Source organism: Urocitellus parryii, chromosome 8, assembly GCF_045843805.1.
Source record: "Urocitellus parryii isolate mUroPar1 chromosome 8, mUroPar1.hap1, whole genome shotgun sequence".
Lineage (NCBI taxonomy): Eukaryota > Metazoa > Chordata > Mammalia > Rodentia > Sciuridae > Urocitellus > Urocitellus parryii.
The window spans coordinates 31,188,902-31,209,116 of NC_135538.1; the positions used below are offsets into that span (position 1 = coordinate 31,188,902).

The following is a 20,215-nucleotide window of genomic DNA, read 5'->3' on the forward strand; positions in this document are numbered from 1 at the left end:
ATTTTTTCAGACTCTTAGAGCCATGTACCCCATATTGTGATAGGGTATGTTTCTCTGCCCTGCTCCCTAGAGTGGAACTGCAAAGAAGAGAAGTTGAGACAGTTTGGCACCATACTAGTCTGAAAGAGGCCAATCTAAAAGATTCACTTCTGTTGCCAGAGAGAAAAGAACATGAAAAAGTAAAAGGTTAAAAGAAGGTTGAGGAGTCTAAGCCTGAAAAGAAAGGCCAGAAACAAACAAACAGGTCGAACATACTCATCTGATGAAAAAGCCTAGAGCACTGATCCACCCAAACACTGCTCTAGGCACTGATGCTACAGCACAGAATATAGTCCATGCTGCCATGAAGCAACTACGTGGAGATCACAACCTCCAAAGAACACCACTTGCCTTGATAATCCAAATTATGCCCTTTTCCCAGAATAGTATTTTTCTGGAAGCTTTTTTCTTCAAGTAGCACCAGGTATATTCTCAACAAAGAAAAAATCTTAACAAAACATCATTCCACTATTATAGATCAAAACTATTCCTTGAAGGAATACGTTGTAGAGTCGATTTTCAGTTGAATATAAAATAACTGTAGTAGGGTTGGTGATGTAACTCAGTGGCACAGCATTTGCCTAGAATTTCCAGGAGGCCCAGGGTTCAATCTCCAACACTACCAAAAAATAAAATACATTCAGTAGTAGCTGGGGGGATGAGGCAGGAGGATTGTAAGCAAGTTCATAGCCAGCCTCTGCAACTTAGTGAGGCCTTTAGCAACTTAGCAAGACTGCTTTAAAAAAAGGGGAGGTGGGAGCAAGGGATGTGGCTCAGTAGTCAAGTGCTCCTGTGCCTCTAAGGTCAATTCCTAGTACCATAATAATAATAATAATAATAATAATTCAGTAACCTCAGCTGACAGTCTATCAAAGCACATTTCAAAATGCTACTCTGCACTGACCTCACTAGCTAAAAAGTGTGCATTCTGTAATGAAGTTTAAGATGTTCAATCTGACTTGAAAACCTGGAATAAGTCCTCAAAATTCATGCTTCTTACAGACAGACAAAAGTTTAAATAGTCTAAAATATGATTAAGAAGTACGCACTAACAAGGAAAAATGTCCATGATATTGTTAAACGAAAAATAGCAAGTTATGAGCCACTATTGAAATAAAATTTCATTCTTTTAAAAAAATGGTAAAACTTAATTAAAATTATCTTAAAGGGAGAAAAATCAACCAGCAAAAACAAAACTATGTACTATTTAGACAATTAACATTTGCTAATGTTTTAAAATATTTTTTTAAAGAGAGAGTGAGAGAGAGAGAGAGAGAGAGAAATTTTTAATATTTATTTTTTGTTTTCGGCGGACACAACATCTTTGTTTGTATGTGGTGCTGAGGATCGAACTCGGGCCGCACGCATGCCAGGCGAGCGCACTACCGCTTGAGCCACATCCCCAGCCCCAAATGTTTTAAAATATGTTGATCTTTAAAAGGATTAAAAACTTTTCCAAGATTAAATATGATAGCTCACCAAAGGGATCTCACAATAAGATCCAATTACTTCTGAATTAGGATGAGAAAGGGAAGCTCCCAATTGCTTTCCATTACTAAATGGTTTATGGCATGCATCCATTGAAAATCAACTGTTTAATAGCAGATCTGTAGGATTGACTTTACCAGTATGACACTATTGCCTGGGCTTTGGAGGAAGGCTGACTTGAGGTTTCCAGGTACTGACTGACCTTGTTAGGTAATGAATTTGTATGTAAAGTCAGAGGCTGAGCAGAAAGAAGGGCCCTACTTTGAGAAGCCATTGAGCTTTTTAAAGCAATAATTGCATAGTTTCAGCTAGGATTTGGGTGTGTGGCTAAAAGAACTGCCATTAAGAAGCATAAATAACATTGTGCATGCAGTCCATATCTATCTGAGTTCATATGGGATCACAGGTATGCACTACTGTGCCTGATTTTTTTTTTTACTTTCAGACAGGGTCTCTCTAAGTTGCCCAGGCTGGCCTCAAACTTACAATCATCCTGTTTTAGCTGCTCGAAGAGCTGGGATTATATATGTATCACCATACTTGGAAAGAATAAAGAATTTAGGGGCTGGAGTTGTGGCTCAGTGGTAGAGCACTTGCCTAGTACATGTGAGACCCGGGGTTCGATCCTCAGCACCACATAAAAATAAATAAATAAAATAAAGGTAAAAAAAAAAAAAAGAAAATCAACTGTTTACATCTTTTAATTTCTGATTTGTATTTCATACAGATAACATTGCAAATTAAAATTGGTGAACTTTGAAGAAAAAAAGGCAATATTAGTCAGTGGTTTCTTGAATTCTAATTGATAATTATTAATAAGTAATGTTTTATTTATGTCTTTAAGCTATTTCATATCATAATTAGAAATAGAAAATGCTGTGCAAATAATGCTAGTTCAATGGCTTAAATATTTAAGTGGTCTCAAGGCAATGCTAATATCAGGGTTTTTGTTTTGTTTTGTTTTGTTTTGTTTTTGGCTGTGGTGGGGATTGATCCAGGGGTCTTGTCTGAGTGTGGTAGGCAAGGTCTGTACCCACTCCTAATCCTTAATTAGGTCTATTTGAAGATATATTATTTTTAGAAGCTTTTTATTAAATTCAACTCAAATGATGATTCCATGTATAAAAACAAATGCCACCAAAATACTAAATGAAAGCTCAACAGTGGCCTGTGTTCTCTCATCCTATCACCAGGAGAATTCTGGAAAACTTAAAAAAAAGAATGGGAGAAGAATCTTCTAGGAAGAACTGCTGTAGTTGCTACTCTGTTTTTCAGGTTCCACACCTGGGACCAGCCTCATACTGCCCTCTGCTGGCTTGGTATGAATTCAATATTCAAGTGCAATATTATTAAAAAGCCAATAAATTTATTCATAAAATAAAATGTTTTAAAATTTATTATATTAAGGGCACTTGAAATTAACCCCCAAAACATATTGCAGCATTACTTTATTAACTAAAAGATTTCTTACTACAAAAATAATACATGTTGATTAGAGCAAAGAAAAACAAATGAGAAAATGAAAAACCAAAATGCCAACTTTTGTAGAAATAACTGTTAACACATTGATGTATATATATCCTTCCAATCTATTCTCTTCTGTACTGGCACTCAACTTTATATTCTTTCATCTCTTTGTGATTTTTCAAAATGCTAGCCTATTGCATATGTTTGAATACGTTGTAAAAATATTCATATTAAAATATGGTCTTCCACACTTTCCATTATTATAGCACCATAATATCCCAGGGATTTTCAACTTAATAATTCTCCTCCTCCAACCAACAGAATTATTACTAACAGCTGTGATTAATACATTAGCGCTATTCCTATTTTTTTTTTTTTTTTTGGTGGTGCTGGGGATTGAACCCAGGGCCTTACAGGCATGCACTCTACCAACTGAGCTATATCCCCAGCCCTACTCTTATTCTTTTATTGGTAATTGATCTAATAAATGTGTTTTCTTAACTAAAGACATGCTTAATTAATGCTGTCTAATTTCTCTCTCCCTTTATCATCAAAGAATGAAAAGTTAATAGAACCTCATGGATTGGCAAGTCCATAGAAGGACTACTAGGATACTTTACATGTTTTATAGTCAGTTTAGCTAGCTCAAAATTAAAACAAACAAACAACAACAACAACAACAACAAAAAACACTTGAAGAGTATAAAAACACTTTTCTGTCTCTTCTCTGGTACATTTCCCTCCCAAAGCTAATTTGAAAAAAAAAAAATCAAATTAGGAATGTGATCATGAAGATGGTTAGTGAACATGGAATAAAAATAAATATTCCTAAGGGGTATATTTCATGCAAAGTAGGAGAAAGCTTAGAAAATTGTCCTGTCAATGTAGGTTCATTGTCCTTCCTGCTTTCCAAGCCTTTCAAGCATTTTACCACTGAGCTATACTCCCATCCCCTTTTCTTAAAATTTTAAGACAGGGTCTGCTAAATTGCCCAGGCCCAAGTAGCTGGAATTTCAGATATGTACCACCAGGCTGTTTGTAATGCAACTTTAATTAACTAACCAAGATTAAGCTATAGAAAAGAAGCTGACTGGAACATATCATTCTCTTAATTTCAGTTTCTATGTGCTAATGCTCTTATGTAAAATGAAAGCCATGATTATTAAAAATAATTTATTTATTTTTTTTGCCTGGGGAGCCTTAGTCCTAGTCTTCTGAACACTCTTGATGTGGTGGGCTTGCACTTTTAAACTCCAAACTCAAATGCTTGTTCTTTTAAAGACAAGTCTTCAACCCCAAGCATCCCTCCACCCCCAACACATGGCAACAGCATTGAGTCAGACTTCTAACAAGTTCCTTGGGGAAGGAAAACTTGCTTCCTTCTATCTTGGGCACCTTCTTAGTCCACCATGCCACCAATACTGCTTATTTGAATTTATCACTGAAGTTCTATTCTCTTGGCTTTCGAGCTTTCTGAAAATGCCTAGCTGGGAGGACCATGCCCTACCTATCTCAGCTGGCAAACTGCTCCATTCTGAGCCTGGAGTGGAGAAAGCTGTGACCTTGTTTCCCCTCCTTTGGACATACTCCCTTGCCTTTACTATAGATCTCAGGAGTGTTTCTGCTTAATTATCACATTCCTTGAATCTAAGTCTTTGTAATAAAAGAAAACTCAAGTATGATTAAAGCATAATATATGTGGAAAAATATAAAAGTTCCATTTTAAGGGCTAGAATAGTCCTTAGCATGACTAATAGATGTTCCAGAGGTTTTCTTGGGCTTATAACACCTCTGCCTATAAAATGGTTCGACTGCCTCAACAATCCAGTTACAGACTGACAAGTTCTTGTTTTAAATATACAGCATAATACAGCCTTTTTAAAAGTTCTATGTGGATGTCCCGACTCATTTTTAAAAGCATTTAAAGTAGCTTATGAGAAATACATAAATTTTAATAAAATCAGAACCAAACAACAGTTAAGAACAGAAAGAAATGGAATACTAGGCTTGGAGGACTTTTGTTGTTACCAGGGATTAAACTCAGGAGCACTTAACCACTGAGCCAAACACCAAGGCCTTTTTTTTTTTTTTTTTTGACAGGGTCTGGCTAAATTGCTTTAAGCCTTGCTAAATTACTGATGCTGGCTTTCTTTAAATTTGCAATCCTCCTGTCTCAGTCTCTGGAGCCACTGGGATTACAGGGGTGTACTACCAGGCCCAACTGGCTTGGAGGTTTCTTACAGCGAATATAAAACAGGACTCATCATTCTGCCCATTTGAGCATGAAAATATTACCAAGCACTTGGAGACACTTTATTCAGGGTACAAAAGGGAAACACTCAGCAAGATTCTGAGCACACACAGCAATCAGTTTCATAAAACTATTTTTACCAGGCTGGGGATGTGGCTCATGCGGTAGCACACTCGCCTGGCACTCGTGCAGCCCAGGTTCAATCCTCAGCACCACATATAAACAAGATGTTGTGTCCACCGAAAAGTAAAAAAATAAATATTAAAAAAATTCTCTCCCTGCTTCTGTCCTAACACTAGAGCTCCCATGGGCTCCCTAGTGAACACTGTTTCACATAGAACTCACAAATCACATGGACATGATCACTTTTAACAATTGAGACTGGTTAGGATAAGTAACTGACACCCAGCATGATAATCATCCAGATAATTCATAAAAGCAGTTGAGGATGCCAAAGGGCTCTGGCCAGGGAAGTTGCTACCAAAGACTGATGGTCGAACACTTGGACTCTGGTACATACCAAATAGCTCTTGCTTTTCCCTTAACAATGTTTTTAAGGTGACTAAGTTCACTTCAGGTGAACTTGAGGTGCACAAGGGCATTAACAAGCTCTCTGGATGCACAATATAGTCTACAGCTGAGCAGAGTAAAAACATTTGGATCACAGGAACCTATGGATGTTACAAGAAGGCTGCAAAAGCTGAAAGTGGTGGTGCATACCTGTATTTCCAGTGACTCAGGAAACCAAAGCAGGAGGGAGGTCAAAACTAGCCTCAACAACTTAGCAAGTACCTAACCAATTTTATCAAGACTGTCTCAAAATACAAAGTGTAGCTCAGTGGTTAAATGGCCCTGGGTTTAAAGCTTAGTACAATAAAGGCTGCAGAGAAATAAACAGACTGAACTTTGGGCATTACAAACAAGGCAAAGCAGGCTGGGGATGTGGCTCAAGCGGTAGCGCGCTGGCCTAGCATGCGTGAGGCCCAGGTTCAATCCTCAGTTCCACATACAAAGATGTTATGTCCGCCGAAAACTAAGAAATATTAAAAAAAAAAAAAAACCCAAGGCAAAGCATGGCAAAGGACAAAAAGGTAAAGAGATGCTGGTTGATAAAGACTTAAATTTTGACGAACCTACAGAAAGATATTAGAATAAGCACTACTAAGACACAGTGGCACATGCCTGTAACCCTAGCAGTTTGGGAGGCTGAAGCAGGATTGAACAAAGACAGCCTCAGATTTACCGACAAAATGCTAGGGATGTGGCTCAGTGGTTAACTCCCCTGGGCATTAAAATCAAAAGGGGGGTGGCTATTGCAGCTAAATTGCTGGACATGAAAGCACCAAAATAAGACAGGTGCAACCAACCTGTAGGTTCTACTGACATAAGATTAGATCATTTCAGCATTGTTCTGAAAACAGACTAGGTGACTTCAAAAAAAAAAATACACCAAAAATTCCAAAACTAGGTGAGGTCTCAAGGCAGTTGTAAATTGGATCCAAAGCTTTCAAAAAGGGGCAGTGGACCCAACAATACATTTCAAGATATTTTTTGTGGTGCTAGGGATTGAACCCAAAGTCTTATGCACCAACTGGATGCACAATATAGTCTCAAATTTAAAGCATTCCTTTCTCCCACAAAAAAATGCATCCCACCCTCCAATGATCCAGACTGCCAAGGCTAGAGTGTACATTTTCAGGAAAAGTCAGCACCTCTGTTAGGCCTATTTTTGCTTCTTAGGCTACTCAAGTTTAAATGCCAACACCGCATCGAATATTTTTTTTTAGCTAGAAACCACAGAGTCGTTGTAGAACATGCTTCCAGAATTTGCTAGCTAATGTCCCTTCACTAAAAGGACCTTATTTAACTGCCCCAAATAAAAAGCCAGAGGTGAGGAATGTGAACTAAAAATTTATTTGCTCATTTCTTGCATTTGAAGTACTCTTCGATGACATCCTTGGCCTGAGATTCTTTGCCATAATCCTTTAAAAAAGAAAAAAAAACATACAATTTCTTATTAACTTTTGGAAGTCTCACCCAAGTTCGGAACACTAATTACATACGAAAGCCTTAATGAAGCTTTAGCAACTCAAGTTTGTTTGGAAATTTTTCCCATCACTATTTATTGTAGCCATTTTCAGGGACCTTAAGGACTTCAGTGTCCTTAAGGCTCGTAAGATGGCATTATTATTGCCAGCTTTTTCTAAAATTTCTGCAGAAACATTTGCAGGTAAGCAGATTCACTAGCTGGCTTTAAAATGTCTCATTTCTTTTCAAATACCCATAAAAATTGTTAAGAAACACATTTTTTCCTCTTACATTTATCGTGATTTATCGCAACACAAGGATACACACAGAACAGCCTTAACAACTTCATCCCAGATACTGACTTACCTTAACAACTACACAACTGCAACCAACCACTTTACGGGGCTTGCCCTCTCGGTCAATTTTACAGAGGCCTACCCATTCTCCTAGTTTCTTGTTGTCATCGACCTATTGCAGTAATTAGACAAATGAAACTTCATTATTAGCAGATATTAATGCCACTAAGAGTAAATTAAACCCCAAAGGTAGCTGTAGTCAGAAGGGTGACATGGCATTTTCCTCATGGCAACTCAGTAGAGGGAGCCAGTTGTCATCATGTACAGCACCAAGATCACCAATTAGCATCTTTGCAGGCATGATGTTTTGATAGTTGTCTTTAACACAACGAACAATGTCAGTCCCATAAAATGTATACTTGCTGAAAGCAACATGTGACTGGATACAAATAGCATGATTTAAACCAGCCCAATTATATAAAGCTAGTGCAAATTAACTTACCTTAATTAGATTGATTTGGTGTTCAGCACAAAGGGCCTCCACCAATTTGACATACATAGGCTCATTACAGTTGGATGCAAGTACACAGAGATGGGCCTGGCGCCTGAAATGAAAAAATGCAACTAAAATGAAATTCAATGCTCTTGCACTAAGGGTTGTCTCTGCTTTTGCTACACTGACAAAACATTTTAAAAAAACAACAACACACATATCTGCACAAAACTCTGCTGAGAAAACTTTAGAGGGATTCAAAGGGTCAACTTATACAAGTGAATTGAACTGACAATCTGGCACAGAAGTCCTTAACACATTCAATTTCAACTCAAGCAAGATGCTTCAAGCCCAAAAACTAATAAGACAACCAAACAAATTTACAAGTACTCTAGATTTCTGATTAAATTCCTTATTATACTTACACAATTCCTCAAAGTCCAGATGCTTCTGCAACAAACATCAGCTTCATGTTTCATTCATTTAGCATAATGCTTGATTTGCTAGAATCAGGCTCAGAATCCTCAAAACGAGAATAGAGCCACAACCTACAGGTTTGTCAGACTGTAATGTTTTCACCCATGAAAGGAGTGAAGGGGTATCCGACATTTAAGTCATCATTCAAACACTGTAGTTTAAAGAACGGATGCCATTCAGAACTTTTGTGCTAACACCATGAACTTCGCGCTTTCTTCCCTCGGCTGAATTTTGTTCCGGTTGCAACAACCCACAGTATTGAGACTGATAAACGTACTTGTCTAAGGCTTTGGCAGCTTCGCGAATTCCACGTGCAAGGCCATCGTGGATGAGGGCGGTCTTCAGCACCTCTTGTAAAGCAGTGTTGACGTCCATTACACCTCCAGCAGCAATGCTGAAATGCGACAAATCAGAAACGTCAGCCAAAATTCGCCAACATTTAACTCCTTGGACCCCACGGAAACGGGCGATGTACGACAGGTACGCTTATGGCGCCTCAGCTGACCCTGTTCGGAGAGTATGGCTCCGGGCCTATTTAGCACCCTCACCCCAAACCAGGCCCCCGGGCTCACCCTTCCTCGGCCATGGCGGTGGATTACGGACGAAGCTAAATCTTGAACAAACTGAAAAGCAAAAACACTGATCAGACGACTGTGTCTAAATCGGACACTAATCCCCGATCCGTGACAGAAGTCACCGAGTCCCACTAAAACCACCGCCTTCGCCGACCCTAGACGTAACTCACCCCGAGCCACCGCCTCCGCGCGACTCGGCGGCGGCAGAGAAAGAGGCCGCGCGTGACCGCATGACGGTATTTAAGGGTTTTGCTAGGTTCCCCTGCGCATGTGCGTTCCCGCCCACAAAAAAAAGGTGGCTCTCGCGGTGCCAGACTTTTAGATTTTCTGTTTCCGGTTTAAGATTGTTGAGAAACATCTGTCTCTGCCTTGGCCAGTGTTCGGCGCGCACATCAGGCAACACCCGGGCAGCTTCTCACTGTCCTTTTCCGAGGCAGGCGTGGCCTGCGAAGACCAGAGAGCTCATCCTACGGAGTGCCTGGGGAACCAAATCGTGGTTTAATCGGATCCTGGGTGCCAATGCGCCCTGGGTCCTTAAGAACATCCGTTTTAATCCTTTCCACGCCACATTGTAATTTCCTGCCCATTTCACGTTTTGCCCCTGGGTTTCTAAGTCATTCTGTGGGCTCTCTTCATCTTTGTTTCCTTAAAACGGGAGCCAACACGTTTTCGCTACTTCTAGCACTTAGCAAACCCACTTGGCAGGCTGTGTGTTAGTTGAGCGGAAAACATGACGCGGCGGTCGGTTCCGGTTTCAGTGTGGTGGGTTTCAATGGAGTCTTGTGCCGGTTTCCTAGTGCACGCAGGGCAGGGCTCTCCCGCCGTGTCTTCATGCCCACTTTGTCACGGGCTCGGCTTCGGGTGCTATAGGAACGAAAAGCGTAGCGTTTGGAAAACAGGAGTCGGCGAATTCGGGGTGCAATTCGAAAAACTCCAAACTTGTGATTTTTTTTTTCCCCCTAAGAATTATGTTTCATTTTGAAGTAATTGGCCGGTTCCCCAGTCCACGTCTAAAGCAAATACACGGAACTGCTGAATATAATCTTTTTTTTTCCTCTCTTATTTTAACAAGTTGACCAGCCAGTCAGCAATTAGTAAGCCTTTGTTATGGGCCTGATGGGTATATACATAGGGCAAAGTCAGCCTCCTGAGTGCTGTGACGAAAATTGTCCATGTGATAAGATTATAGGAGAGTTATCAAGACAGAAGTCCTGGGATTTTAGTAAATTGTTGGAGTTCATTTTCAGCTTTTCAGTTGCTTTTGAGTTTCATTTAAAAAGTGTTGAGTCGTCTTCTGTAACGTACACAAATGTTTATGAAACTTTGCCTTAAGAAACAAAGCCAGAATGTACCCACGGCTCTGCATTTTTGACGTGGGATTGAGATTTGAGCCCAAGAATAGATTGCCTAAATGCCACAAGAGTGGTGCAAGGTGGTGCAAGGTGGCCTGGGGTTAAGGAGAAGATTTTGAGCTTGTAGCAGCTTGTGAAAAAGGCTCCAAAAGGGAATCCCATCAGCAGGGGAGAAAAGGAGAGAGTATTCTAAACAGAGTAAGGGCGAGGCACAGATGCCTTTTTGATTTTTTTGACAATTACCCTTAAAATATTTTTATATTTGAGAAAGAATGTGGTTAGGAGTGTTTAAACACTCTTTTCAAATTAAAGTTAACGTGTTAGGACTGGACAAATAACTCTGATATGATAGCCCAGCATCTGTGAGACCCTGGATTCCATGCCCAGTACCAAAAAAAAAAAAAAAAGAAAGAAAGAAAGAAAGGAAGGAAGAAGAAGAATAAAAGTTAACTTGCTAAGCATATTATACTTCATTTCCCCAAAACATCTTATAGAAGAAGCAAGCAATTTGTAAAGACTCTGGAAATGTAAATATGGAAAATAACTGTTTTTAAAGCATTTTCATGAAGGAAAAATGACTAAGGGACTTTTAGCTTAGTGGCTTTAGTGCTGGGGTTCCCAGTTTAGTACCTATCAATTCAGACTTGGCTTTCCTCTTCTAGCAGTTCCTAATTTGTTCTGTTGACGTAATATCACGGACCTATGTCCTCATATTTTACTTTAATAAATACCTTTTCTATCAGCCACAAACCTCCCTCCTTAGGACTGGACCTATATTTTTTTAAAAAAATCATCTTAGTTATATAACTAGTTCTAACCCCCACCCCGCAAATAAAGTTAAAGGGCATACTCATGATAAAAGGAATCTTTAATATAGGTTCTCCAGTTCACTTTTTAAAATTTACCTCCTTCAATTTTAGATATTGTCAAAGGTGGAAGAAAATATATATTAAAAGGTTAGTATCAAAATATTCTTATACAAGCAGATTATAACATTTACATAATGCACACAAATATGAGTTTGAAATCGTACATATAAAAAATAAGTACACCCAGGCATGGTGGTTCCTGTCTATAATCCCAGGAATTCTGAAGGCCAAGGCAGGAGAATCAAGTTAAGAGGCCAGCTCAGCAGGTTAGCAAGACCCTGTCTCAAATTTTTAAATTTTTTTTAAAAGCTGAGGATATAGTTCAGTGGTAAAGCTGGTTCAATCTTCAGTATCACAAAAAAAGGAGGGTGGAGGTGGTTGGAGTATAGCTCCATGGTAGAGTGCTAAATTCTTATTCTGTGTTTTCTCCCTAGATTGTCATAAAGACCTTATGTACTAATGCCAATATTAGCTCTCCTTAAGAAGTAAGGAAACCCAGGCTTAGAGAGTTGTCCAAAGTCAGATGACTAGTAAATGGAGAAACTGGTCTTTAAGGCCCATACTCCTAACCATCCAAACCATTTGAATGATTGTCGAAATGTGGTAAGGAGATAACTGAGAATTCAAGAATGACTGTATCTCACATTCGGCTATGATACAACTGGTTCCATCTCACTGTAATAAAAGGTTTCATCGATAGAAAAAGAGAATATTGCAGTTAGAAAGAGACAGCAGTAGAAATTTGTATTTCAGAATCATCTAAGTTTAGCTATTACGTAGTTTATAATTTGCTAGAGCTGTTGTAACTAGGTACCCTAAATTGCTTTAAAAAAAAAAGAAATTTATGATCTTGCAGTTCCACAGTCTAAAAATGTGACATCAAGATGTTGATAGGTAGCTATACTCCATCTTGGACATTCCAAGAAAACCACTTTCTATTTGAAAACTTGAAATGTCTCTACCCTTGTGGGTACAAACGATATATGTACAATAGATGGAAATGAATGTTGTGAAAAAAACAGAAAAATGTTACCCTGATGCAGCTCAGGAACATACAGGTTTAACCCTCATTTGTTATAACATGTACTATAGTTTGAAATATACTTAAGAAACATTAGTTGTCGACAAAGATTTGGATAAATTCCCATATGTCAAAGGAACAATCCAAGAGAAAAGGAGTTGGCAAGAAGGAAAATAAAATAAGAAAGTATATGAATAAATAAAAGTGGAATAGACTAACACAGGCTATTGGTAGTCCTGTAGCTTGTAAAGTTAGTATGTTAGGCCTTTAATTGCAAAACCCAGTTTATTGAGGGAAAAAAATATGATTGTGTGAGAGAATGGGACTGATAATTATATAGCCAAGTATGAAGCCTATGCCAATAGTTAATTTTGAGAGTTTTGTGAAATTTTTATCCACATTTCTAAGCCTTACTAATGTTACCCTAAATTTTATAAAATCAGAGAGACTTTCCCAAAGAATAATGACATTTATTTGGAAATAGCCCTGAATGGAAATATTAGAGCATTTCAATGGCTGTGTGCATATTATAGTAAACTATGGATATATCCAAGGAGGTTTAGGTAAAGAAAGTTTTTAAAGATAAAAATGAGGGGATTACAGCAGCTAATTCAAAACAATAATCCTTGGCGAGAGTGAATGATACAAGAATGATGTCAATCTGAGGTAGAATGGACAGCTGCTGGTCAGATGCCCTGGTAAAAATACTTTTGTATAAGGCCATGGTGGCCTCTGTGCAAACTTGTGGTTCTGATAGTGTTTTGTGATAGTTACTACTATTAGTCAATCATGCAGAAGAACTCTTCCTTTATAACCTCTCAGCTTTATTTATTTTTGTTAGGACAGAAGCAACTCCATTTTGACTACAGCAGCTTCATATTTCATTTGTACAGAATATTTTCTCTTCCACTTGTTTCAGTTGCTACCTAGCACCAGATGTGGTAGATACTCACTACAGGGCTGAATCAAAGTTCCTGAGAACTAAGCATACTATGGAAGGTAGAGCTGATACTTAATGTTTATAAGTCAGTCCATTATGAATGAGCAACAAGATAAATTTATAACTGAAATAGAGCACAGTGGCCCAAAGAGCAAACCCTAAGTTAATATTAAATGTATTCTCATGGGATAGAAGGAAAACCTGAGTGTGTGGGACTCCAGCTGCCAGCGCTGCTTTCTTTAGAGTAACTCTACTGTTTTCTGATATTTCTTTCTAAAAATTGTTTCTGGAAAGACTGGAGATTTAAGGATTCTTTGATATAGATTCTCCTCCTTATCATTGTCTGACTATGTAGGCTTCGTTAAAACATTTCCAGTCTTTTAGCTATATGAATCTGAAATTATCCAACTTGAAGAATGGAGCAGGGATAGGGGGAGAGAAGCAACTGAAAAAACAATAGAGCTGCAATGACTTGTGGGACAGAAGTAAAAAAATCAAAAGCTCTTGTATTTATAATTGAAAGGTCTAACATGCTGTGTATGTGGTTGAAGGGCCAGGAGACAAAAGAATGATATAGAAATACTTGAAGAAATAATATTCAAAAGTTTCCCAAATTAGTTAAATAAATAAATTTACAGATTTAAGAAGTTCAGTGAATTCATGACACATACCTGCACACACCCAGGGACATAAGTGAGCTACTGAAACCCAATGGTAAAGAGAAAAATTCTCAGGGCAGCCAAACCAAAGAAAAAAAGAAAAATATGTACATTAAAAATGGGAGATGAATAATATAAAATCTCATGGATCTGTAAAACTGCAGGTTTCTTAATTAACATGATCTGTTAAATTACAAGGTTTTATATGAAGTGTTACAATTTTAACTAAGTAGCCCAGAAAAGTTAGGAATGTGTATTATAATCCTTAAGCAAACAATTAGAAATAACTGATAGGGATAGAGACAGATAAACTAAAGTGGAATTCCAAAATGTTTTTTCAATTAAATCAAAAGAAGAACTGAATAAAAAACAGAAGGGATGATATAAAACAAATAATTAAAATGGTAGACTTAAATTCAACCATGTCAGTACTTACCTTAAATGTAAGGCATTTGTCTACTATCTAACTAAAGAAGTTTCAGCAAGTTTCAAGATAGAAATCTTCTAGAATAGTTTTTTGTCAATAATAGAATGTAATTAGAAATTAACAGCATCAAAATTGAAAGAATTAAATGAAATAATAAATTCAAAATTGTAGGTAGATATTTGAATCTCCCTCAATTATTGGTTGATAGAACAATTAGGCCAAATAAGTAAGATCATAGAAGATATGAACAAAACTGTAACTTTGACATAATTGACTTTTGTAGAACACTACACCCAACAATGATAGAATATTGTTATTTTCTAATACATATGGTACCATTTACAAAGAGAGAATGCACGCTGGGTCATAAAACAAGTTTCAATAACTTAAGATGGAAATCTTTTAGAATAGTTCTTTGATTATAATAGAATTAAATTAAAAATCAATATAAAGATAATCTAGCAGCTGGGGAGGCTGAGATAGGAGGATGGTGAGTTCAAAGCCAGCCTCAGTAAAGTGAGGCATTAAGCATCTGAGTGAGACCCTGTCTCTAAATAAATTACAAATTAGGGGTCGGGATGTGGCTCAGTGATTGAGTGCCCCTGAGTTCAATCCCCGGTACACCTCCCCCCATAAAAAAGATAATCTGGAATGTTGGAAATAAGAAACAGAGGTCTTATTAAATTGTGGATAAAAGAAGAAAACATAAGGGAAATTAGTAAATATTGCAAACTGAGTGATAATTTATGGGATGTAGTTAAAGCAATGTTCATATAGGGAAATTTAAAGCCATAAATGTTAGTATTAGAAAAGAGGAAAAGGATAATCAGCAATATAAAGTTCTGCCCTAAGACACTTGAAAAATAAGAACAAAATGAACCAAATGAAAGTAGAAGAAAGAAGAAATAAAAATGAGAGTAGAAATGGATAATATAGAAGTTAAGCTTATAATAATAAGTTAATAATAAGAAGCTAAATAATTAAGAAAAACTTAAAAAGGCAAAGTTTGTTTGAAAAGAACATTAAGCTGGGCATGGTGGCACATGCATGTAATCCCAGTGGCTCAGGAGGCTGAGGCAGGAGAATCGAGAGTTCAAAGCCAGCCCCAGCAATTTAGTGAGGCCCTAAGCAATTTAGCGAAATCCTGTCTCTAAATAAAATATTATAAAAGGGCTGGGGATGTAGCTTAGTGGTTAAGTGCCCCTGGGTTCAGTCCTTGGTCCCCCCACCAAAAAAAAAGAAAAGAAAAGATCATCAAGATTTTTTACCCATAGCTACACTGTCCAAGGCAGTTGGGCTGCAATAGAAGAATAGCATAGAATGGGTGGTTTATAAACAACAGACTTTTATTTCTGATGGTTCTGAAGATTGAAAGTCTGAGGGCAGGGTGCTACTGTGGTTGGGTTTTGGTGAGGACCCTCTTCTGGGTTACAGACTGATGGTTTCTGGAAGAGATATCTTAGAGTGGGGAAAAAACTAACTAGCTTTCTGGCCTCTTATGATAAGTGTACTGATCCCTTTCACAAAGTGCTCTTCCCTCAAAACCTAATCATCTCCCTAAGACTCTACCTCCAAATCCATCAAAGTGGGATTAGGGTTTTAACAGGTGCATTTGGTGGGGAGTAGAGCACAAACATTTACTCCATCACACACACTGATTAAGCAAAAGGGAAGAGGGTTCAAACTTAAAAGATCAGGAATAAAGGGGAACTATGTCAGCAGATCTTACAAACATCAAAAAAAAAAAAAAAGAATACAATGCAAATTTTAATGCCAGTAAATTTGCAACTTAGATGAAAAGGAAAATTTCTTTAGAAATTTACAACTTATCAAATTTGACACAAAATAAATAGAATATTTGAATAGCAATATACTTAGTATATTAACAACTTGTTATCAATAACCTTCCTAGGCCCTGATAGTATCATTGAGTTCTATCAGACATTTAGAGAAAAATAACACTAATATTATTCAAACTGCTACAGAAAATACAGAAGGAAGATAACTTCTGACTTGCTTTATGAATACAGGATTATCCTCATACCAAAACTTGATAAAGAAATTATAAATCAACATTATTTATAAAAATAGATACAAAAATTGGCAAAATACTACCACATTAATTCCAAAAAAGACAATATATTATGACCAAATTGGGTTTATACAAAAATGCAGTTATATTAATATTAGAAAATTGTTCAGTGTTATTTATCATATTAGACTAAACAAGAGAAACCATTTATAATAAAAGCAGAACTTCCTTAATCTGATAATGGGCCATATGAAAAGCCTGCATCTGACCTCATAATTCATGGTGGAAGACCAACTGGGAACAAAGCAAGGTTCATCGGCTCACCATATTTATTCAACATTTTACTGGTCTTCTTAGCCAGTGCAATAAGAAACAAAAGCATACATTTCTGAAAGAAAGAAGTAAAAACTCTATTCACAGATGACATCATTTTTACATAGAAAATATAAATCTATAAAACAACTACTGGAACTAATAAGAGAATTTAGCCTTTTGTAAAATACAAGAGTAGTATAAAATTCATTTACTTATATATGTATGTATATATATATATATATATATATATATATATAAAAAATCAGCAAATGATTGGAAATTTAAATATAGAACAATTCAACTTTAATAGCTTCCCAAACTAGGATATTTAGGAATAAATTTAACATGGACTATGTCATACTTCTACAATAATGAAGAGTCGTTTCTGAAATAAAGAAGGCCTACATAAAGAAAGAGATATACTATGTACATGGGTTTGCTAAGAGCCATAGCCAAGCAGTATGATGCATGGCATTTTTGGTTGAAAGGTGACGCCAGCAAGCCATTGAGATGATATGATTATGTTAAGATCTGCATTCAGGGGCTGGGGATGTGGCTCAAGCAGTAGCGTGCTCGCCTGACATGCGCAGGGTGCTGGGTTTGATCCTCAGCACCACATACAAACAAAGATGTTGTGTCCACCAAAACCTGAAAAATAAATATTAAAAAATTCTCTCTTTCTCTCTCTTCTTTCTCTCTCTTTAAAAAAAAAGAAAAAGAAAGAAAATAGTCTTGTTTCACTTAGCCTAAATCAAGACTTTCCCATTCTCCAAACAGCCCTTCCCAAATAGTACATAAGGTGAATTAAATGAAACCTTTTGTGTGTGTGTGTGTGTGTGCCTGTAAATTGTGAATGGGAGAGTAAGGTAGCAGCCACATACTTACACTATTTTTTTCTTTTTGTTCGGGAGATTGAATCCAAAGCTGACCATGCTGACCTAAGTCACAAATGGCTTGAGAATCCCCTGAATTGAAACCATATGCCTAGCCACTCTGCCATGCTTCCTCCTTCATTATCATTCTTGCAAATATATTTTTCTGCAAGGGCTTCACATTGTTTAATTCATTTCCGGCTTACTAATATCTGGTTTCAGTGATTACAAACACTATCTCATTTGCACACGATGAAAAATAAATAACCGAACTCTTTAAAAAGATTCAGTGTGAGTCTAATTTTCTAATTCACTTTGTGTCTTTAACGTAGAGGTCCAACTATATAAAATATAGACTCGTCTTCCCTTCCCCCTCTCCGCCCCACCTCCTGCCTAATGAAAAGGGACAGCATAAATTATAGCCCCTAAAGCAGATTAAGATAATAGTGGGAAAGGACCCGCCCCCTCCTCTGCCCCGCCCCGCCCCGCCCCGCCCCGCCCCGCCCCGCCCCCGGGCGCTGACTCTCCTCGAAGGTTTTGCAGAGCTCCACGCAGATCGCTGCCAACTGCTAATCCGAGATGCCAGGGCCAGGCTGAGCGGTGGTGACCGGCGGGTCAGATCGTGGGAGGTTGAATCTGACGGCACCGGCTTGGACCTGGAGGAAACGCCGCACATGGACGCGTCTGGTCCCTTGACTCCTGGGGGACCAGGAGGTGACCGAGAGAGCGGGGACGGGCGCGCAGCGGTGGCTTCGGGCCTGTCTCTTTAGTCAGGATCGAATTGACTTTAGCATGGTTTGTTTTAGAGAGATTGGAAAGGCTGGGTCCTGACGTGGGGTTCAGGCCAGCGTTTCTTTCTCTGGGAGGGGTGGAGGCCTGGCTATAGTTTGTATCTAGTGACTTTTCCCCATAGCTCTGCTTTTAAGTTCTGTGTGTTTAAGAATGAATTCAAATAAGTATACCATTAGACAAATGTAAAACATTATCTTTTAAGTATTCACTGTTGTTCCCCTTTCTTTTTAACTTTCTCTCATTTCCCTTCTTCATTTACTACAAAATTTTTATAAAGATTTCTAAGACTTCCCCATGTTGCACAGATTTGTTTTCTTCTGGACTATAGTGGCAACCTCTGGGAACAAGTAGAGCAAATCGAATATATTTTTCCTTTCCTTTTTTTCCCTCTCAGAATCATTTAAAAAGGGCTACTAAATGTGCTGCGATCTTTGAACCTGAGTATTTGGATGTTTAAGTTAAATGACAATTTAGCCCTGAAAACCAGTGTTAAATGAATTGATGCAATAGACAGTAATTCGTGTTAAAAAAAAAAAAAAAAAAAAAAAAAAAAAAAACGGATCCAGTTATCAGATTTGTGGGACTTGCCTTTTCAGAAATATATCATATTATTAATCCACCATTTGAATGTTTTCGACTTACTTGCCACTTGACTTCAATACTGCCCTAGAATTCCTAATAAACAGCTAACATTCTATGCTTAAAACATTTTTGAGTCCATATAACTTATGAAGCTAGTAACTTGAGAAAATAAGGGACATTAATTATACTTCATAGAGTGGTACCCTTTGGAGATCACCCTGCTGCTCATCTTTCTTCAAGTAATTTATTAAATACCAGGGAAATAAACTTTATGGTGAATGCAAAACAGATGGCAGGTAATGTATGCATTGAGATTCTAAAAGATGGTAGTGTGTGAATGAATATAATATGTTTTCAATATTGCAGTGATGTCTCCCAGGATTGTTCTCTATTTGGTCACATGTGTTATATTTAAAATAGCCCTAGCTCAACATGTTTCTTCAGAGTACATTGTTTTTGCACAGAAATGACACTTCTGTATTTCCATCCATAGTCCCAATTACATGACTGTAATTGCAGTGTGTTTGCATCCAAGGTGATGGCCCTTCAGGAAGTTCAAGAGAGACACCCAGACGGCTTTCAAGAGAACAGGTGTTTGTACTAATATCTGCTGCTTCCATGAACTTAGGGTCCATGATGGCCTATTCTATCCTTGGACCCTTTTTCCCCAAGGAGGTAAGATGTTTTTGTATCCTTATGAACTCTAGTTTTAAAAAAAAGCCTTTGAATTATTTTATTTTATAGTATTTAAAATATAAAAATCTGCTTATAATATAGTTAAAACATAAGATTTCAACTAAAAGAATATTTCTTCTAGAATGTTTTAACACCAGGAAAAAATAAAAAATAAAAAGAGAAACAAGTCTAGAAAGACTATTCTCTTGGAAGGTAGTTCAACTAAAATATAATTGACCCTTTGAGTGTTGCTTTGTTTACCATGTAGTTTGATTAATCATATTTGATATTTGCAATTAAAAAAAACAAAAAGGAGGTGCTTTGAATAGTTGAGATTTAAATATTGTGCTACAGGTCTCCATTAAGACAGGACCCTAAGACAATAATGTGTTCACTTACTGGTGTTCTGATTTATTAGTATTTTAGAATTAAAATATAGTGTTCCAGTGAATTCCTTTTTCTGACTTGAATTTCTTATAGACTCTAGTAATGTGAAGGAAAAACTCTGATTAATATTGCCTAGTTCTCTCTAATCATAGCCTTTTCTGGTGTTAGGATCTATAGA

General features: G+C 37.4%; 2 protein-coding genes and 3 non-coding genes across 6 annotated transcripts in view; 1 reads left to right on the top strand and 4 right to left on the bottom strand.

Moving 5' to 3' along the window:
* Nucleotides 1-7,136: 7,136 nt before the first annotated feature.
* On the bottom strand, nucleotides 7,137-9,340 carry LOC113176868 (small ribosomal subunit protein eS12). Its single transcript, XM_077801762.1, has 6 exons — nucleotides 9,285-9,340; nucleotides 9,112-9,162; nucleotides 8,817-8,933; nucleotides 8,072-8,174; nucleotides 7,640-7,741; nucleotides 7,137-7,228 (listed from the first exon to the last, which is right to left on the bottom strand). The coding sequence occupies exons 2-6, from the start codon at nucleotides 9,123-9,125 to the stop codon at nucleotides 7,166-7,168; spliced, it is 399 nt and encodes a 132-aa protein (XP_077657888.1). The 5' UTR covers nucleotides 9,126-9,162; nucleotides 9,285-9,340; the 3' UTR covers nucleotides 7,137-7,165.
* LOC144256750 (small nucleolar RNA SNORA33) lies at nucleotides 7,369-7,499 on the bottom strand. Its single transcript, XR_013344237.1, has one exon. It is a non-coding gene; the product is annotated as a small nucleolar RNA SNORA33 (small nucleolar RNA).
* Nucleotides 7,822-7,897, bottom strand: LOC144256751 (small nucleolar RNA SNORD100). The gene has a single exon (XR_013344238.1). It is a non-coding gene; the product is annotated as a small nucleolar RNA SNORD100 (small nucleolar RNA).
* LOC113177037 (small nucleolar RNA SNORD101) lies at nucleotides 8,617-8,689 on the bottom strand. Its single transcript, XR_003300106.1, has one exon. It is a non-coding gene; the product is annotated as a small nucleolar RNA SNORD101 (small nucleolar RNA).
* An 8,785-nt stretch (nucleotides 9,341-18,125) lies between the features above and the next one.
* Nucleotides 18,126-20,215, top strand: part of Slc18b1 (solute carrier family 18 member B1) — a 30,383-nt gene continuing 28,293 nt past the window's right edge. For both annotated transcript variants that reach the window (XM_026381450.2, XM_026381460.2), the window contains exons 1-2: nucleotides 18,126-18,315; nucleotides 19,511-19,650. In XM_026381450.2, the coding sequence (XP_026237235.1) occupies nucleotides 18,276-18,315; nucleotides 19,511-19,650 (180 nt within the window). In that variant the 5' untranslated portion in view covers nucleotides 18,126-18,275. The remainder of the gene's footprint in view (nucleotides 18,316-19,510; nucleotides 19,651-20,215) is intronic.

Bases quoted from the DNA above. Each gene is read 5' to 3' on its own strand.
- LOC113176868 (XM_077801762.1), bottom strand. The intron at 8,175-8,816 runs GTACGTTTATCA...TTTTCATTTCAG, and splicing joins GCTGCCAAAGCCTTAGACAA to GCGCCAGGCCCATCTCTGTG. The intron at 7,742-8,071 runs GTAAGTTAATTT...TTACTGCAATAG, and splicing joins ACCAAATCAATCTAATTAAG to GTCGATGACAACAAGAAACT.